The following is an 18622-nucleotide window of genomic DNA, read 5'->3' as shown; positions in this document are numbered from 1 at the left end:
CATATTCTAGGTCCACAGAAACTTCAATCCAGAGTTAAAAGAATGGCAGGTGTGATTCAAAAGCAACTGTTTGTCTCCATGTTGGAATGATTGTGAAAAATAGAAGACATTCTTAGGAGAGAGGAAGAAAACGGAGCCAGTAAAGCATGACTCCATAAGCCTGACTTTGCTGTTGGAATTATAGACTAAATGATGGAAGGGATGTTTAGGGGTTACCTTGCAGTGGCAATCGCAAGGAAGCAACCTATCTTCATAAAAACAGATTTTGCTGGACTCATTTCTCCTGACAAACTTGTTGGACTGGTAAAATGAGAGAAAAAAGAGAGTTGACCAAGGCATTTCCTAGTCTTGTGCTATCTTTGTGGGAAAAAGGCTGAGCCGTGAGGTAGAGGATGGGTCATTCAGTGTTTCGTTTTCTCTTGGAGGTGGAGAGGGATCTCAAGGATCTCTGCTTGGCTCTAGGCTACTTTTGAGGCCCACTAAAGGACTTGTCTTAAGTCTTACGCAGTCAGTGCTAGAGCTAAGGTTCGGTCCAAAGTCTCCTGATTTTCAGCTCTCCCATGTAGTGTGACTTGGGGAAATGCATGGCTGTCATTCTGCTTCTCAGGTTTTCAGTTAGCAGAACGGTTAGGACGGTATATTCAGTTTTCAGAAAAAGATCTTCTCAGGCTAGAACACTGGGCTAAATCTATGAGGAGGATTTTCAATAGAGGATAGCATAAAATCTCACACTTTGGTTTAAAACTTTAGTTTTGTAACCAGAAGATAGAGGAAAAATGTTGCTACAGAGAGGTTTGATGTGCATTTGGGTCCAGCATAAGGCCCCCTTTTGATGGCTCTTGTCAAAAAAAAAAAAAAAGCCATACTGTGTTAGCCATACGAACAAGCCTTGTCTATAGCATGAGGGAGGCAATATTTTATCACCATCACCATCATTTTAGATCTAGGGATATAGCTGAGGAGGAATCAGAACATCTCTGGAATAGAGCATCCAAGTTTCCATGCTGTGTTTTAGGAAGAATATTGGTGAGTAAAGGGACATTCTGTGTGAGTTTCAGTCAAAAGAAATGGAAATGTTTTGCCCAGAAAAGGCAATAGAAGAGGAAAGCAGCCTGAATGGACAAGTTGTTTTGTGCCAAGTCCTATGCTAGGTGCTAGAGAGAAAGAGGAAGGGAAAAACACAGTCCCTGTTTTCAGGGCCTCAGACAACATACAAACAATTATGTATAAACTAGGTAGGTACAGGATAATTGGCATTAATCTCATAAAGAAGACAGTGTGTACCTGCGTGTGGTGGGATGAAAGGAGGTAGGATTTGGGCTCATCTTGAAAAATGCTAGAGAATTTGGGGAGTTAAAAAAACCGTGGAAGAGCATTTGAACCTACAGGACAGCTAGTAGGCAAGAGATGGAGGCTCTTGTTCTGGGAGTAACAAAAAGGCCCTGATTTTTGGATCAGAGATCATATTGGAGAAGCAAGGGATGAGAAAAAGGGACCTTTAAAAGACGGACTTTAAAAATCAAATGAGAATTTTCATTTGGTCCTGGATAAAATAGGAAGTTTGAGTCAGGTGGCTGACTGCAATTTTATTTTATATTTTAAATAAAAAAGTTAAAAAGAAAACCCTTGTCTTCTTTCTTAGAATTGATACTGTACATTGGTTCCAAGGCAGAAGAATGATAAGGGCTAGGCAGCAATTGAGGTTAAGTGACTTGCCCAGGATCACATAGCTTGAAGTGACTGAGGCCAGATTTGATCCTAGGACTTCTGTTTTTAGGCCAGGCTGTCTATTCTCTGAGCCACTTCACTGTTCCTGGCTGACTGCATTTCAGTAAGGTAAGGTCCCTTTGTTGAGTGGATGATTATCTGCGGTGTAGAGCCTGGAGGCAGCAAGATGCATCAGCAGCTACTACAGTCGCCTATGTGTGAGGTTATGGAGGTCTTGGTGTTAAGGACAAGATGGGGAATGTTACAGAGATGGGGACTTGATAGGCATCTTCACATATTGGAAAGATCCTCTGCATCAGAGTTAAAGGACTTGTTCTTTTTGCCTCAGAGGGCGGAACTCGAACAATGAGTGGACTTGACCAAAAAAAAAAAATATTTAGATGACCTACTAGTCCGTTTTCTATAGACACTCGCCAACCAGATCTCATCTTGTATCCTAAACCCTTCCCCTTCCATACTTCTGTTGTTAACTGTGGAGTACCCTATTTTATTTTAAGTTATTTAATTACTTAATTTAGAATGTTTTTCCATGGTTACTTGATTCATGTTCTTTCCCTCCCCTCTTCCCTCCCCCCTCCCATAGCCAATGAGCAATTCCACTGGGTTTTACATGTATCATCGATCAAGACCTATTTCCATATTATTAATATTTGCATTAGGGTGATCACTTAAGTCTACATCCCCAATCATCCCCATTGAACCATGTGATCAAGCAGTTATTTTTCTTCTGTGTTTCTACTTCCACAATTCTTTCTCTGGATGTGGATAGGGTTCTTTCTCATAAGTTGGAGGACTCTATTTTAGAGGTGGCCTCACAGCCAAGGGAGGGGAGGGGTCATCTTTGATTTCTCTGCTGTCCTCCTTGGTGTCTACTCTGGTTCCAAGTCTTTGTCATGTCTGTGTTCATAGCATCTTTCATCTCATTCTGTTACAATCACTCCCTGTCTGGGCTGTGCCTCCTCCCTGCTTCAGGAATCTTTATAAAGTTCCAGGATCTCTCTATAACCATGAGCTCTGGCTATGTGTTGTGTAAGACCTTCACAAGCTTACCCTTTCCTGCTTTCTTTTTTAAAGTAACACCCATAATTTTCCTATGTCCTTGCCTCTCTTTCTTCCAGACAGCTATCTTATAAATAAGAAAGAAGAAATCATCTTTAAAGAACAAGAAAGAAAAAAGAGGAAAAAAACCTAGCATAATTATTTAGTACCCTGAAAAAATCTGAAACTAAGGCTAGTGTGCAGCACTTTATAGACCTACCTCAGTAAGGGGCTGAGCAGTCATGTCTTTTTTTGAACCATTCCCTCCCCACCCCCCACCCTCGTGTGTGTGTGTGTGTGTGTGTGTGTGTGTGTGTGTGTGTGTGTGTGTTTGATTTTTTTGATTTTTTTGTGTTTCTTTCTGAATTTACATTGTTGTAGTTCTGTTGTTTTCTCCGTTCGGCATGCTTCACTTGGCATCAGTTTGCAGAGATCTCTCCATGCTATATATTCATCACATTTGTCATTTTCTGTGGCATCGTAATATCCCCATGTCTCTTGTTTGGCTAAGAGCACTTCTTCTAGTTATGACTCGATCTAACGATTCTGGAGAGCAATTTGGAACTATGCCCAAAGTGGGCTATAAAACTGCATAACTTTTGACCTGGTAATACCACTACTAGGGCTATATCCCAAAGAGATCCACAAAAAATGGAAAGGACATATATGTACTTAAGTATTTAGAACAGGTGTTTTTTTTTTTTTTTTTTTTTTTTTTTTTATGGTGGCAAAGAGTTAGAAATTGAGAGAATGCTTATCAGTTAGAGAATGATTGAACAAATCTTTGGTTGTGATAAAATATTATTTTGCACTAATAAGAAAGGATTAACAGGATGTTTACAGAGAAACCTGGAAGGACCTACATGAACTGATACAGAGTGAAGTGAGCAGAACCAGGAGAACATTGTACACAGTTAACACCAATATTGTATAGTGATCAACTGCGAATGACTTATCTATTCTTAGCAATCCAAGACAATTTTGAAGGACTTATTAAAAAATGTTAAGTTAATCACCTCTAGATAAAGAAGCGATGGAGTCTAAATTTAGAACAAAGCATACTTTTTTTTTGCTTGTTTCCTTTTCTTTATTCTTTTTTTGTTGGGTCAGGCTTGGGGGTTCTCTATGACTAATAAGGAAATATGATTTGCATTAGTACACATGTATAATCTATATCAAACTTTTTGCCTTCTCAAGGAAGGAAGAGGGAAAGGAGGTGGAGAATTTAGAACCCAAAATTAAAAAAAAAATATTAGAAATTATTGTTAAAAAATACATCTCCTACCAAGCTGTGAGAGATCTATGATCTGTGCTTTTTTGTTTTTGTTACTAAGGTCATGTATTCATTCATGTAACACAGTTTGTTTAGAGATTCTCCAGTTGATAGGAGTCAACTTTGTTTCTAATTTTTTGCTGTAACAAAAAGTGCTTCTGTGAATACTTTGGTGTATCTGGGGACTTTCTTATTGGTGGCCTCTTTGGGATAAAGATCAGTAGTGGAATAACTGGATCAAAGAGTATAGACATTCTACCTATGTTATTTGTACAATTCCAAATTGCTTTCCAAAATGGTTGCACTGATTTATAGCTCCCCCAACTCTATTTTAGTGTATTGGTTTTCTGAAAACCCCTCTACCATTGGCTGTACCATCTTTGGTTCATCTTTGCCAATTTGCTGGGTATGATGCGAAACCTTAGGGTTGTTTTGATTTGCAATTCCCTTATTATTACTAATAACTTGGGGCATTCTTTCATATGGTTGTAAATAGTTTGAAATTTTTTGAGAATTATTTCTGCATATCCTTTGACCATTTTTCTGGGGAATGGCTTTTGTTTGTGTGTGCCTGTCTGTGTGTCTATATGTCTTGTATAAGAGAATCTGATAGAAAGATCTCCTTCCAACAAAACCCCCCTTTTTTCCCCCCAGCCAACAAACAAAAACAAACTTCTTTTCTTAGGTGCGCATTGCTTTTGATAATATAGAAACTTTTCAGCTTTGTGCGATCATAGTTAATTAGTTTATCTCCTATATTGCATCTGTCCCTTCTTTGATTAGCAGTATATCCTGTGGGAGCTGTGAAAGAGATGACTTGCTTCTCTTCTGATTTTTTACTTTTTTTTTTAAACCCTTAACTTCTGTGTATTGGTTCTTAGATGGAAGAGTGGTGAGGGTGGGCAAAGGGGGGTGGTGTGGTCAAGTGACTTGCCCAGGGTCACAGCTGGGAAGTGTCTGAGGCCGGATTTGAACCTAGGACCTCCCGTCTCTAGGCCTGACTCTCAATTCACTGAGCTACCTACCCAGCTGCCCCCTCTTTTGATTTTTTAATAGGATCTTTAATATTAAGGTCATGTATTCATTTAGAATATATTGTGGAATATGCCATCATGTAGTGAGTAGTCTAAGCCTAATCTTTGCTAGACTGCTTTCCAATTTTCTCAGCAATTTTCATCAAAATAGGAATTCTTGCCTGAGTAATTTGTTTTTTAAATGCTGGGCTATTTGAATTCTATTGTTGCTGACTCTTTTCTTCTTGTTTCTTCCATTGATTTATCTATCTTTCTATTTTTAACCAATGCCAGAGATAGAGGAAAACATAAGCCTAACTTTAAATGTTAATGGGTTAGACAATCTAATATAATGAAAAAAAAATGACAGATTGGATAAAAACCCCAAATCCTACAATCTGTTACTTACAAGGAATATACCTAAAAAATCATGCACAGAATGAAAGTGAGAGGCTGGGAAATAATTTTCTTTATTAGATCAGACCAGAAAAGTGGGAATTGCAATTATGTTATCTGGCAACAGCAAAAAAACAAAACAAAACCCCCAAAAGAAAAAAAACCCATCTAAAAGGAAAAACGAACTGATTTATATTAAAAAACAGAGATAGTAGTAGAGTATAGTGAGAAGAGATCTCAGTGTCTTGCTCTCAGTTTTGGATAAGCCGGATAGAAAGATAAAAGTGGAAATAAAGAATTGAACAAATTCTAAGAATTTTGATGTAAAAGATTCATGGCCTCTTCTAAATGGAAATGCTATTTTTTGGTACCACATGTTTTTTTGCAAAGTTGGCCATGTATTATGGCACGGAGATATTACAAATATAAGAATTTAAAATTAAGTTTTTATGGTAATATGCAAGTTCTAAAGTAATATCATGGTTGCTGATTAAAAAAATAACTCTTAAGTCATGAGTCTGTTAACTGCTCTTAACAATTTAGTTTAATAGAAATATAATAAAAGAGAGAAATGTAGGAAGGAAGTAGAAAGTATTGCCCAGCTAGATACCCTATAATTTCTGTCCAAAGAAGTCCAGCTCACCACCTGGCAAGGGCTCTCAAGTCTTGATCTCTTAAGCCAGGAGTCTCAGTGGTGTCTTCAGCAAGGGTTCCACCAACCTAGCCTCCTCTAGGAAAGGAAGGCCTCTTTGGAACCAATCTCTCCAGAAGCCAGGAAAGGAAGGCCAGCTACTCACCCAGCAAGCTGACGCAGGATCCAAGGAAAGAGTCTCCTCCTTCAGTTCAGCTCACCAATGCAGAGAGAATCAAAGATAAACTCCAAAGGAGAAGAAGTTCAAAGGAGAAATCCCTTGGACAGGAAGTTCAGGACTTTTTATGGTCCTTTTTCCACGTCACTTCCTGTCCATTCTGTCCCTTTCCCACTTTACGGGAACCAATCGCAATCTTTCAGTTTGCCTAGCACTGCCCAGGGGCAGGGCAATGGCCTCTGGAGTTGTCACCCACTCTAGTAAGTGACTTGCAAACTCTCCTACTTAGTGTCAAATAGGGGTACTATTAAGTTTTTGATCTGGTTAGCTAAAAATAGGCATGGGGAGAGTTAATCTTATTTTCACACAAACAAATATAAAAAAGCAGAAATAAGAAACACATACTTTGTAGAACATAACTCAATAAAAATGATCAGTTCAGGGAGCACCAAAAAACCTGAGTGGAGTCTGAATAATGAAATTCTAAATAATGAGTGGGTCAAAGAAATCATAGAAACAGTCCCCAGGAAAAATAATGTCCTTATAAATATACCCTAACAAAGTAGAAAAAGAACTTATGACCTAAAAATGCATTTTTAAAAATTTGAAGGCTAACAAACCTAAAATAGTACAAAAGAGATGTTAAAAATTGGAGAAACAAATTAGAAACTGAAAAACCATAGAAATGATAAATAAAATTAGTAACTGGTTCAATTCCACTAAAATTGATAAACCTGTAACCAATCTGTTTAGAAAAATAGGGAAGAAAATCAAATCACCAAAAGAGGGAATGTACAAAGTGAAATCTTTTCCCATCTTTCTAGTCTTCTTACACTTGATGATCTTCCATATAATCTATGATCCTGCAACTTTGGACTCTTGTGTTGTCATTATCCCTCTCCTAAAATCCTCCATTATTTCCTAATTCCATGCCTCTTCAATCACTGAAATGTACTTCTTCCTTAACTCCACTTTATTGCTTTTCTGGATTCCTTCAAGATTCAGCATAAACTCCACTTGTAGGAGGCTTTTACTAGTTCCGCCAACTGGTAATGCCATCCCCTTGATATTACTTTGTATTTGCACTATGATATATCCTATAGGCATAATTTATTGCATGCTATCTCATTAGAATGTGAACTCCTTCAGAAATGTCTCTTTGTTTCTCCAACACAGCATTGTATTCAGCGTAAAGTAAGTGCTATTCTTTTTGATTGACTGGACTTCCCCAAAATCGGAGTTACCCAAAAATAGAATGGACTGTCTTACAAGCTAGTTTCTCCTTCCTACCAGAGTTCTGTAGCAAAGGCCTATGACCATTTGTTATAGAGGTTTTTTTTTTGTTTTTTTTTTAAAGTTACTATTTTCATTATGTGGTCTTTGAGGTCTGGAGATTTTGGGGAGAGTAAGTAAGGGAGTTAGACAAATGGCAGGGCAACATCTAAGTAGCAGAAAGTGACTTTTGGGAGGAGATAAAATAGTTGTCTGAAAGTATATAAAGGATTACCTTCATGTGTATTTCCATGGGTAAGAACTTACATGTTTTGCTAACTAGAAACAAATGTAGAACATACATGGTTGTAAATTTTCAATCCGCAATATAAAGAGAAAATCTTGTACATTTTTAGAAGAATTAGAACATGGATTGGACAGCTCAAGGTATTGAATTCCACATCAATTAAAATGTCCTAATAAAGCCCACATAATTTCTTAGATGGAGAGGAATTTTGTGAACTGGATAACTAGTTGGACATGACAACCACTGTGGTTTCTTCCAGCTCTACAAAACATTATTTTGTTATTTTTGATCTCTTAAGCAAATTTCTCTCCTTTGCTCTCTCTCCTTTCCTCCTATCTACCCTTCTTTCCTTTAATTTTATTAGATTAGGGTACTCCCTGTGAGAAAACTCTGTACCAGTGCAGATTGCCAATTTTTTGTAGCTTCTAGTAGTATAAAAGTTGGCTGGTGCACTGAGAGAAGTTCATCACAGTGACTTCTGTTTGGGGTCATAGAGCTTCTCTGGGGAGTCTTATTCTCCTTCTACTTTATACAGCACACCTGCATTGTGCTTCTCAAGGGGCAGGGTGAGGCCCTGAATGACTTGACCCCAAGAATCCCTTAGAGGGGCTCAATATTCAGTCAGAAGTGAAACTTAAGGAGTTTCTCTTAAGGAGCTCACACTCTTGAGTTTGATGACACTTAAAGGAAAGATTGGGAAGTCCAGTTGGGGGAGGGGGGAAGGAAGTGGGGAGAGAGAGAGTGTGTGTGTGTGTGTGTCCGTCCTGCCTCTGTAGTACTGATCTGTAAGGAGTGTTCAATGGAGTTATTAAATGCTATAGCTCCTTAGCAGATTTCCATAACACGTGAAAACCGTATGGGTGCCTGAAAATGCTTTCCTGCATTGCTTGGTGTTTTACTTGGCTAATATTATGTATGGAGTAAAAAAGCTTAAGGCTTGAAATATTGGTCTAGTTATTATCAGGATAGTTCTATTGTTTATATGTTCCAGAAATATATTTTGCTTTTCATAAAACTATTTGTATGTTATTTAATTGGATTTATTAAATATGAAAGATGCAGGTGAGGGAAACAGTCTTTTTTTTCTTTTCAATTTTTTTCTAGTCCTGAGAAGTTAGATGTCGAAACTGTTATGAGCATTGACCACCTGAAGCAGAAAATTCCTCCAGCCCTTTTTTATAAGGAAACATACTTAGGTGCAAAGGAAGGTAATGTAATACGACTTGACTAAAATTATTACCTGGTAAGCATGGATTTAGTATCTTACTGTATATTTTCTTATGTCAGTCTTGAAGAATGGAATGTATTGCAGCCTTTATGAAGTTATAGAAAAGTCAAGAACTGGAAGTAACTTGGAGAGTTTAATACAAAGACTAGAGCGAGAGAAACTAGTGAGTAAACCTGTTTACATTCTTCCCTATTCTCCCTTAGGCATGTGCTCAGTGATAACTCAGATGAACTGTTCAGATTTTGTTTTAATAAAGTACTTTTTCAGTGACCTCGCACGCCCCTGGCCTTGACTGGTACAACTTCTGATTTGGGGACTTTTCTCTTTGTTTAAAGCCACAGGGCCTCTTCTATCTTCAAATGATCTTCTAGATCTCATTGACAGTGAGTGGCTCATCAGTCACAAATACCAGTTCCTTTACTGCTTGAGGAGATAGTTTATCCTGACTCGATGACTTCAATTCTTTAAAGGGAGCTTGATGTTCTTTCTTGAATTCTCATTTTTCTTAGCTGTCAATTCTACGTTAATCATTTTTGTTCTTATTTCCAGGACCAAGGCAGATAAAATAGGAGCAAAATAAGAGAGCATCTCTTCCCTAACTTTGTTGTTGGTCATCTTGTTCACCCCAAAGAGAAGTTCTCTCCTTTGGATTCTACTCTTTACCCCTAGTTTAGCCTAAATGACCTTCTTATGTAGTTCTTGGAGTTCTTTGTCACGTTTGGTTCCCTTTGAGCTTTAACACTTTGTAGGTCATTGGTACCCCTTTATATTCATCCTTTGTTACCTACCCTTCCATTTGTTTTCTGTCCATGTTTTGGACTTGAACCTCTGATTTCTTTGCCATAGGGAACTTTCAACAATGAAACTCATTGTACTATTTCAGTTGGAGACATTTGGTGTGCAGTGGAAGAATTATCTGGTGGCACTGGGACCCTGAGTATCTTTGCCTTGGCCATATAACCTTTCTGTGCCAGGAGCAGTACCCAAACTCACATCTGCTGACTCTTAAACCAGCTCTATTCACAGTACCACTCTTGCCTGCCTGATAAAAAACATTGAAGTTGGTGGGCTGGTGAATTCCCTGTGCAACCCTATCAGTTTCTTCATAGAGCTTCCATTTTCCTCTTCATTGCATTTCAGTTTTGAAAGTTTCCCATTTCTCTTGATGGACTTCTGTAAAATTTAATCCATAAAATCCTGCCTTTCTCTGAACCCTTTAAAATTTCATCTAAATATAGGGCACATTTCAGATGGCACTTGCTCCAATAGCCACTTCCCTCCTTTCAGTGAGAATCAGGGTAGTCTTTCTTATTGTTTGTTCCACCTTTTGAGGAATTGAATTATCATGAAGGCAAGTGAAGCATAGCTATGGCTTTATTTTTGAAGAGGATGCAGTAGAGGTCATGAGCATTTACTCAGTACCTACTATGTCTCATGCACTGTGCTAGGTAACCTGAGACAAAAATGAATGATTCCCTAACCTTAAAGAGTTAATGTTCCACAAGTTAGGGGATTCTACATGTGAATAAATATATGTGAAATATGTGAAATAAACATAAGGTAACTTGGAGAAGAAAGGTATTAGGAAGGGTTTTATTTAAAGGAGGCATTTTTCATGAGGGATCCATGAGAGCATTCATGAAATAGACTGAAAAAAATTGTGTTTTTATTTTCATGTTTGACCTCAGACTAAAATTTAGCATTTACTCCAATTACTTAGAAATACTCTTTTGAAAAGGGCTCAGGGTGTCTTTCCTAGAATGCTAGAGAAGTGCGTGACTCCCAGGTTAACCCTTGACATAGAAGGTGGCTTGTGGATTTGATCATAATGAAGATGAGAATATAGGATGGTAGGTTGAGTTAAGAGTGCATTCTTGGGATGAGGTTGACCAGTGTAAAGTCATAGAGTCCCAGGAGATGCAGTGTTATAGTGAGGAAGAACTAGTTTAGCTGGTCTGAGGATCATAGGAAGGGGATCCTTGTCTATTGAGTCTGTGAAAAAGGGGAACAGCTAAGTGGTCATGAGTTTGTATTTGATCTTTAAGGTAATGGAGAAGCATTGGAGGCATGTGGGTAAACGTGCATTGGAGGAAAATTACATGGGCAGCTTTATGGAGGGCTGATTTATGAAGAGAAGGGAGCCTGGACTGAGAAATCAGTGAGGGACTGTTGGAGTATCTCCAGGAAGGAAATGATGAGGACTTGACCTAAGGAGGAGGGGGCTCTGGGAGAAGTACTTGGGGTTATGGCTGTTGGTGAGGTGGAAAGTAATAGAGCGGGAAAGTGAGGAGAATGCCAGGGGTGAGCTCTGAAAAAGTGACAGGATGTTTGGAAGAGGGAAGGGTTTGGGAAAGAGAAATAGTTTTGTGTTAGAGTTGCTGAGCTTGAGTTGTCCAGGGCACATCCATTTGGAAACTTCTGTGGGAGACAATTCAGAGCTAGAACCTGAGGAGAAACACATCTGGGAGATGTCCGGTTGGGAGAAAAATACTGTGCTCTCCATTTTAGCCCAGATCTGTTTGAGACAGTTTAAACAAGATCTCCCTATTTCTGTTGGTCAACACTTTTCTCTGATTCAACCAGATTTGGAACCTTGAGTTATTCTCAACTGATCATTTGTACTGTCCCTCCATAGCTGCTCTGTCAAGGATTGTTTTGGGTACCTTGCAGTTCCATCATCTGGGTACAGACTGCTATATGGCTTTCTGCTGACTTTCCTGCTGAACGGCAGCTCTGACAACATCAGCCTCTAGCTGCCTCCCTGCTGCCTTTGGGATCAAAGAGAGAATCTTTTAGTTGGATATTTAGAGCCCTTCACAGTCTGGCCTTTTCCTAGCTTTCCAGATTTGGGATCCAGATGTATTATTCTACTTGCCTTTTTTCCACATATCACTCTTTATCACTGGCTAGCCCTCAAGACTTAGCTCAAAATCTCACCTTTTGGCCAAAAACCTACCTACACTTTTTTGCAAATCTTTTTTGTATTGAAGGCCCAGGTGAGAGAGGAGGTAAAATATGTTTGCAATAGATCCCTGTTTTCTGTTTGCTTGATTTCTCCTGGCTCTATTCAATGCTCTGCCAGAAATTCCTCTGATTCTCTGTCCTGTGATCTTCACCCAAATGCTCTCCATCCTGTTTTCCCCGCTCTTTAAGAATAGCATCTTAATAGCTGTGCCACTGGATGTTTCTCCCTGAACACTTTCCTTCTCTCCCCCCACCCCCCAACAAATACACAGACATGCTTTTTGAACCTCATAGGTCCCCATTCCCTCCACCAATGAGGCATTTTGAATCAGAAGTCATAGTCTGCTCTTGGGATTTATCTGACAAAGTCTCAGTGAGTTGAACCCTGCCTCCTTAACTCGAAGACCTCTGTTACCTCTTACTTGTTGCACAGATACTTGAGGCTATGCTTTTGTTACTGCCTCCTTGTTTAGACATTATCTGGAAAATTCCCATGCATCTCAGCTGCTTTTATTTTTTCATTATAGCTACTACACTAGCTTGATGGCTCGGCTTAGCTAGTTTATTTTCTTCTTTCTCTTTGGCCTAAAACTCTTGATTAGATTTTTAAGACATCAGTCTCTCTAGCCTTTGTTAGGTACATTCCATCCATGGTCAGGATGTTCTTCCTTTATTTTAAACTATCATCCAGACATTTAAATTGCACCTTTTAATTGAATTGTTTTCTCTCAAAATCAGTTCTCTTCATCATCCTTTGCCTTCAGTGGATAGCAGTGAGGAAAACATAGTCTGTGTATTCCTGTAGTCTTCAGCTCCTTGCCCAAGTTTGATAAACTTTGAAGATGCTTTTGAGAGTATTTCTGCCATTTTCCTTTGGGCCCCATGTATTAACCATACGTACGTAGCAGGGGTCGGCAACGTATGGCTCTTTCTGCAGGAGCCATAAAGTCCATTTTTTTTCAGGCACTGTTACAGGAGCGGCACTGTGAGCACTGGACGGCTCTCACAAAATTACATTTTAAAAAATGGCGTTTATGGCTCTCATGGCCAAAAAGGTTGCCGACCCCTGGTATATAGGAACCTTTGGGCATTCTCTGTCCTCTATCCATATCTTCCCAAACTCTTTACTTAGACTAGGGAAGTATGGTTCATCAGCTGTTCTCTAGGACCTAGGCCTTTACATCATTTACAAGGCAGGTAGTGTGAGGCAGTGGGTAGAGAACTCTCCTTGGTGTAGTTACTCACTTTACCCTTTTTTTGTGGGAGACACATAGGTGCTGAGATACATTCACTGTGTACCTGACAGGTTGGGGGAAGGGTCTCACCCATTAGAATGTTACTTCTTGAGGACAGGGACTGTGGACAGGGACTGTTTCTTTTCTTTTCTGCACATTGACCCACCTCTCCTATGTATCTTGTTAGATTTCCTAATAGAATTCTCTGTTAACTACTGTGGCTTGCCAATGTCTTAGCATTAGGAGCACAGTTTAGAGTCTGCTTGGTTCTACTCTCTTGGTTTTTTATAATGATCCACCTATAGGAGATGGGGAATGAAAGGGAAATGGACTTTACCCAACTGGGGGGTGTTCTGATGAAGATTTCCTTGGTAGACAATTGCTTTGATCTCTCATTTTTGTTCAGTTTCAGGCTGGGGTTTCTTCTTGTTTGATTCTTTGAATAGCCCTTATTTTCCATCTTGCAAGTTCATTAGAGTGTCTCTTGCCCAACTACCTGAGGCTAGTTTTTTCTCTTTGCTAACCCCCCTTCTTACTCTCACCTGAACTAATTAATGCCTTTTACCTTTCTAAGTGTATGGCTGAGTAATTTCTTTCCATGTTTTCTCAGCTCTTTATAGTGTTCATATTAGTATTTGTTTATTGTTTTATAATTGTATTTTTTTTTTTAACAAGTGTGCAGCTTCTCTTTCACTCTTTGATCTTACCCCCACTGAACAATTTAAATTGAGTGGTATGATAATCTTTAGCCTTTTGGACTGCTGGTTTAATCATTACATCATTCAGAATACTCAAGTCTTTCAAAGTTATTTATTTTCTTATACTGTTGACATTGTGTAAGTTGTCCTCCTGGATCTGCTCATTTCACTCTGCATCAGGTCAAAGAAGTTCCCAGTTTCCTCTGAAACTGTCAATTTCATCATTTCTTCTGTTCCAGTGTTCCATTATTTTTATGTAGCATATATTGTTTAGCCATTCTCTAGAAGATTGGCCTTCCCTTAGTTTAGTTTTTGGCTTCTACAAAAAGGGCTATTATAAATGTTTTTGTACTTATAGGTCCTTTTCCTCTTTAAATCTCTTTGGCTAGGGTAGGGTTGTCCTATTAGTGGTATTGCTGGGTCAAAAGGTAGAGTTTGAAATTGCTTTCTAGAATGGATGGGCTAGTTCATGGCTTCACAACACTGTCTTTTTCCACAATGTTTTCATCATTTGTTTTTTTCCTTTTTTTGTTATCTTTGCCAATCTGATGGAATATAAGATCAAATCTTGGTTGTTTTAATTTGCATTTCACTTTTTAGCAAGTTAAAGTATTTTTTATGTGGAGGTTGCTAGCTTGTGTTTTTAAAAAAATTGCTTGTTAATATCTTTTGAGCATGGGGGAAAGGCTCTTTATAAATCTGAATCATTTCCATAAATATCTTGGATATGAGACCTTTGTCAGAGAAACTTGCTAGATTTATTTCCCTCCTGTTTGTTTCATGTCTTATTTAAATTTATTTAATTTCATGTCATTTTTCTTTCTAGTGATATCATTTATTTTGACTGGTCTGTGATTATCTTACTGAAGAGCACCTTATAGTACCTTACTTTAATATTTGATGATTTCTGATCCTTTTTAATCTGATGATTGACTTCTATTTAATCATGACTTCACTTCTCTGAAATTTGTTTTATTTAAAACTTATAATCAAAGGTAACAAAATATTGGGATTTTTTGATGTTAACAGCTCTTGACTACCATTTTTTTTTTTAAACCCTTACTTTCCATCTTGGAGTCAATATTGTGTTGTATTGGCTCCAAGGCAGAAGAGCAATAAGGGCTAGGCAATGGGGGTCAAGTGACTTGCCCAGGGTCACACAGCTGGGAAGTGTCTGAGGTCAGATTTGAACCTAGGATCTCCCATCTCTAGGCCTGGCTCTCAATCCATTGAGCCACCCAGCTGCCCCCTTGACTACCATTTTAAAAGACTTTACTTTTTCTATCTTTTCAATTTTGTTTACAATAAATCACTTTATTAACATTTTGTAATTTCCTTTTATTTATTAAATTGGAAAAATAGAATTTAAAAAGTAACTGGAGCCCTAATTCTATTAATTTTTCCTTAACTTTAATGAAAAAAAAAAAAACAACACCAAAAACTTCTTTAAGTGGTTTTTTTTTCCCCCCAAGAAAAAGTAACATGTGGTTTATGTAATGATATGAGTAATAGCAAAACAGGTAATTTATTTTTTTTCTGGAAATATAGGTTCTTGTTAAGCCTTTAGGAGACCGAGGTTACCTTTTCCTTCTTTCTCCTTGGCAAATGGCTTCACCATATGGTGAGTATCTTTTTAAAGGATAATCTTTGATGTAGATTTTTCCCTCTGTATGTTTGCAGTGAATTTTGCTTTTGTTTTTACAGAGCATCAGACTGCCAAAACAAGAGTCCTCCATGCCCTATTTCTGTTTCAGGAGCCAAGAGGAGTAGTGAGCTGTAAGTTATTAATGGAATTTCCAAATGATGTTGCTGGTTTTTATTGCAATGTCAGATGTAACTCCTAATAATTTTTGTTTCTTTAGCTCTCTGAGAAATTATTGAATTTCATCTAAACAAATAATATGAATTGAAATTTATAAAAGTTCTTTCTTGATTGAAATAAGATTTTAATTCCTCTAAATATTTTGTGTAGTTACAGGTAATAAGTTTCTTAATGTATTTGTTAAGTATTCATTAGTCACTAATATAAGTTGATTTTCAGGTTTTAATTTGATTGAATGTTGATGTTTGCTTAAAACATTATTAAATTTATTAAATATTATTAAAACATTAAAACAGGTTATTTAAAACAAGTGTGTTTGCTGCTTCTGACTCTTTAAGAAAAGAAAATATAAATTTGCTCTAGTGGATACTTGTCCTGCTGTAATTTGTATTATAAAGCTAAAGCCATCAAAGTCCATTTTAACAGTTTTCACCCTTGTGAGTTTCATACACTAGATAACTTTGTTCTTATATTCCTTTAGTGAAGATGATCTCTTTTGGAACATTGTTCTTCATTCAGCCCTCATATTGGATTGATGGGAAACCACACATGGCTTTGATGTGGGGGTTGGGGTAGGAAGACTGCTTGCGGCAGCTCGAGGTATAGGAGGAATGATGTGATGTTACCCTGAGAGGCTCCTGCAGAGACTTCCCATGTTGCTGACATGCACAGGCCTCTTTACAAGGACTCTGACATGATAAGCAGTTGGGTTTGGAAAAGGAGGGGGCTCTTATCCATTGTCAGACTGAGGTTCACTGAGCCTCAGTTTCTTCTCCTGTGAAATGAAATGCTGTTGTTAAGTCATTTTTTAGTCCATCTGACTGTTCCTCATCTCGTTTGGGGTTTTCTTGGCAAAGATCCTGGAGTGGTTTGCCATTTCCTACTGCAGCTTATTTTGAAACCAAGGCCAACAGAATGAAGTGACTCAGACAAGGTCACATAGCTAATAAGTGTCTGAGACCAAATTTAAAGTCATGGAGATGAGTTTTCCTGATTCCAAGCCCAGAACTTTATCCACTGTGCCCTATAACAATCCAAAATAAGAACATTAATACTTAAATCACCTACTTCATTGTAAAGAAGGTACTTTAGAAGTTATACAGTACTATAACAAAGTTAAAACTTTTAAAATTAAAATTAAAAATACCATTATAGGCTATTGGTGAATGACCATTCAGTCTGTTTGCTTTGGGTTTGAGCTGTTTGAGGAAGTGGATTGGTGTTTACATGATCAGCTTTTTTACCATTGTCATGTCAATGACATATATTTTCTCTTTGAATTAAAACTGTATCTAATAACTGTCATACCCAGTAATGTGTTTTCTTTTACTTTAACAGCACAGAAAGTGTTACCTAAAGTAGTAACACAGGAACGTCCTGAGACCACACTTGAGAGCATACCAGGAATCACGAAATTAATTACATCCATACATTATGCCTTAGTTCAGTGTCGTAAGGATTTAAATTATATCAACACAACTACTTTCAGTACTGCTATTGAAAAGCATATAAATGAATATTTTAAGCGAGCTTTTAGGTCAGGAAGACGTAAAGAATTTATCATATATCCATATGACTCGCGCTTAGATGATAAAAAATTTTTATATTCGGCTCCGAAAAACAAATCACATGTTGATAGTTCCTTGCACAACTATATTTTCCAGTCTGAAACATATCAGTTACCTATTTGTAAAGTTAAGGAACTGATGGAAGAAAATAGGAAAGTTAATCAGTTTAGTCCAATTTCCGATAATGAAGGCCCAGAGGAAGAAGCGGACTTCTCAAAACTCAAACTTCGGAAGCGAAATAGCTCTAAGAGTGACATTCTTACAGTTGGGAAAAAGTGGAAGCCAGCTAACTGCTGGGACTATGACCCGGACCGTCTGAAAGAATTGATCAATTTAATTCAGTGTAAGAAGAAAAATGTAGGTGGGGAGTCAGATACAGAAGATACTAGAAACACAAATAGCCTGAAAAGGAAGCATGCAAGTCATCCTGGAAACATGAGAAAGCACCGGAAAACCAGTGATTCATCTGAAAACAGTCACTTGTGTGAAGGTAACCTCCAATTTACTCTATAGTTTTGCCCTCTTCTTCTTTTTTTTTTTTTAAACCCTTAACTTCTGTGTATTGGTTCCTTGGTGAAAGGAGTGGTGAGGGTGGGCCATGGGGGTCAAGTGACTTGCTCAGGGTCACACAGCTGGGAAGTGTCTGAGGCCGGATTTGAACCTAGGACCTCCCATCTCTAGACCTGACTCAATCCACTGAGCTACCCAGCTGTCCCCCTTGCCCTCTTCTTAGGAGCACTTAAAAACCTGTCCGTTTCCCAACTTTGATTGAATTTCATCTTAATTACAATTTATCTTTTTCATTCTCAGTTCCTTTCCCACTGGTAAAAACAAAACTCTTGCAATAAAGATTTCTGTATTGTTAAAAAAACTTTTAAAAAATAAGTTTGGTTCTTAGTTCTAAAAGGAAAAAAGTAAATGGCTTTTTACTGTGGATACCCAGCTCATTGTCAGTAATGAGATTTTTAGAAACAGTCTAGAGGTACCAAGTTCTATAGGAACAGTGTCATAGTGAGGAATTTGATTTAGGCTTTCCTTTATTTTGGGTTTTTATTCTTAACAGAGGTTATACCTTTAACTCATTTTTTCACAAATGCTTTAAAAATATCAACATCTTTTAATGGTATAAGCCTCAGAAATGTGTTCCAATTTAATTTGGAAGTACTGTTGTCTGTTCTTACACAAATGAAGGATATAAAGTACAGGGCAATAATAAAATCTCATTTTGTTTCTTAGGAAATAGATTTTAGATATATATCTTCTCTTTTCTCTTTTTTTTTTTTGCATATGTTAGAATTTAAATTTTTTTCCTATTAGAATCTTTACTAACT

At 37.7% G+C, this 18622-nt stretch overlaps 1 protein-coding gene across 1 annotated transcript in view; it reads left to right on the top strand.

The window, feature by feature from the left end:
* The window catches only part of TASOR (transcription activation suppressor), an 82038-nt gene that overhangs the window by 40530 nt on the left and 22886 nt on the right, over window positions 1-18622 (top strand). Inside the window, exons 12-16 of the mRNA XM_044675471.1 lie at window positions 8881-8984; window positions 9064-9167; window positions 15450-15522; window positions 15606-15677; window positions 17062-17781. Of these exons, the coding sequence (XP_044531406.1) occupies window positions 8881-8984; window positions 9064-9167; window positions 15450-15522; window positions 15606-15677; window positions 17062-17781 (1073 nt within the window). The remainder of the gene's footprint in view (window positions 1-8880; window positions 8985-9063; window positions 9168-15449; window positions 15523-15605; window positions 15678-17061; window positions 17782-18622) is intronic.

This window comes from Gracilinanus agilis, chromosome 1, assembly GCF_016433145.1.
Source record: "Gracilinanus agilis isolate LMUSP501 chromosome 1, AgileGrace, whole genome shotgun sequence".
Taxonomy (NCBI): Eukaryota; Metazoa; Chordata; class Mammalia; order Didelphimorphia; family Didelphidae; genus Gracilinanus; species Gracilinanus agilis.
Note: the sequence above shows the minus strand (reverse complement) of the source record. Positions and strands in the feature narration are given on the sequence as shown.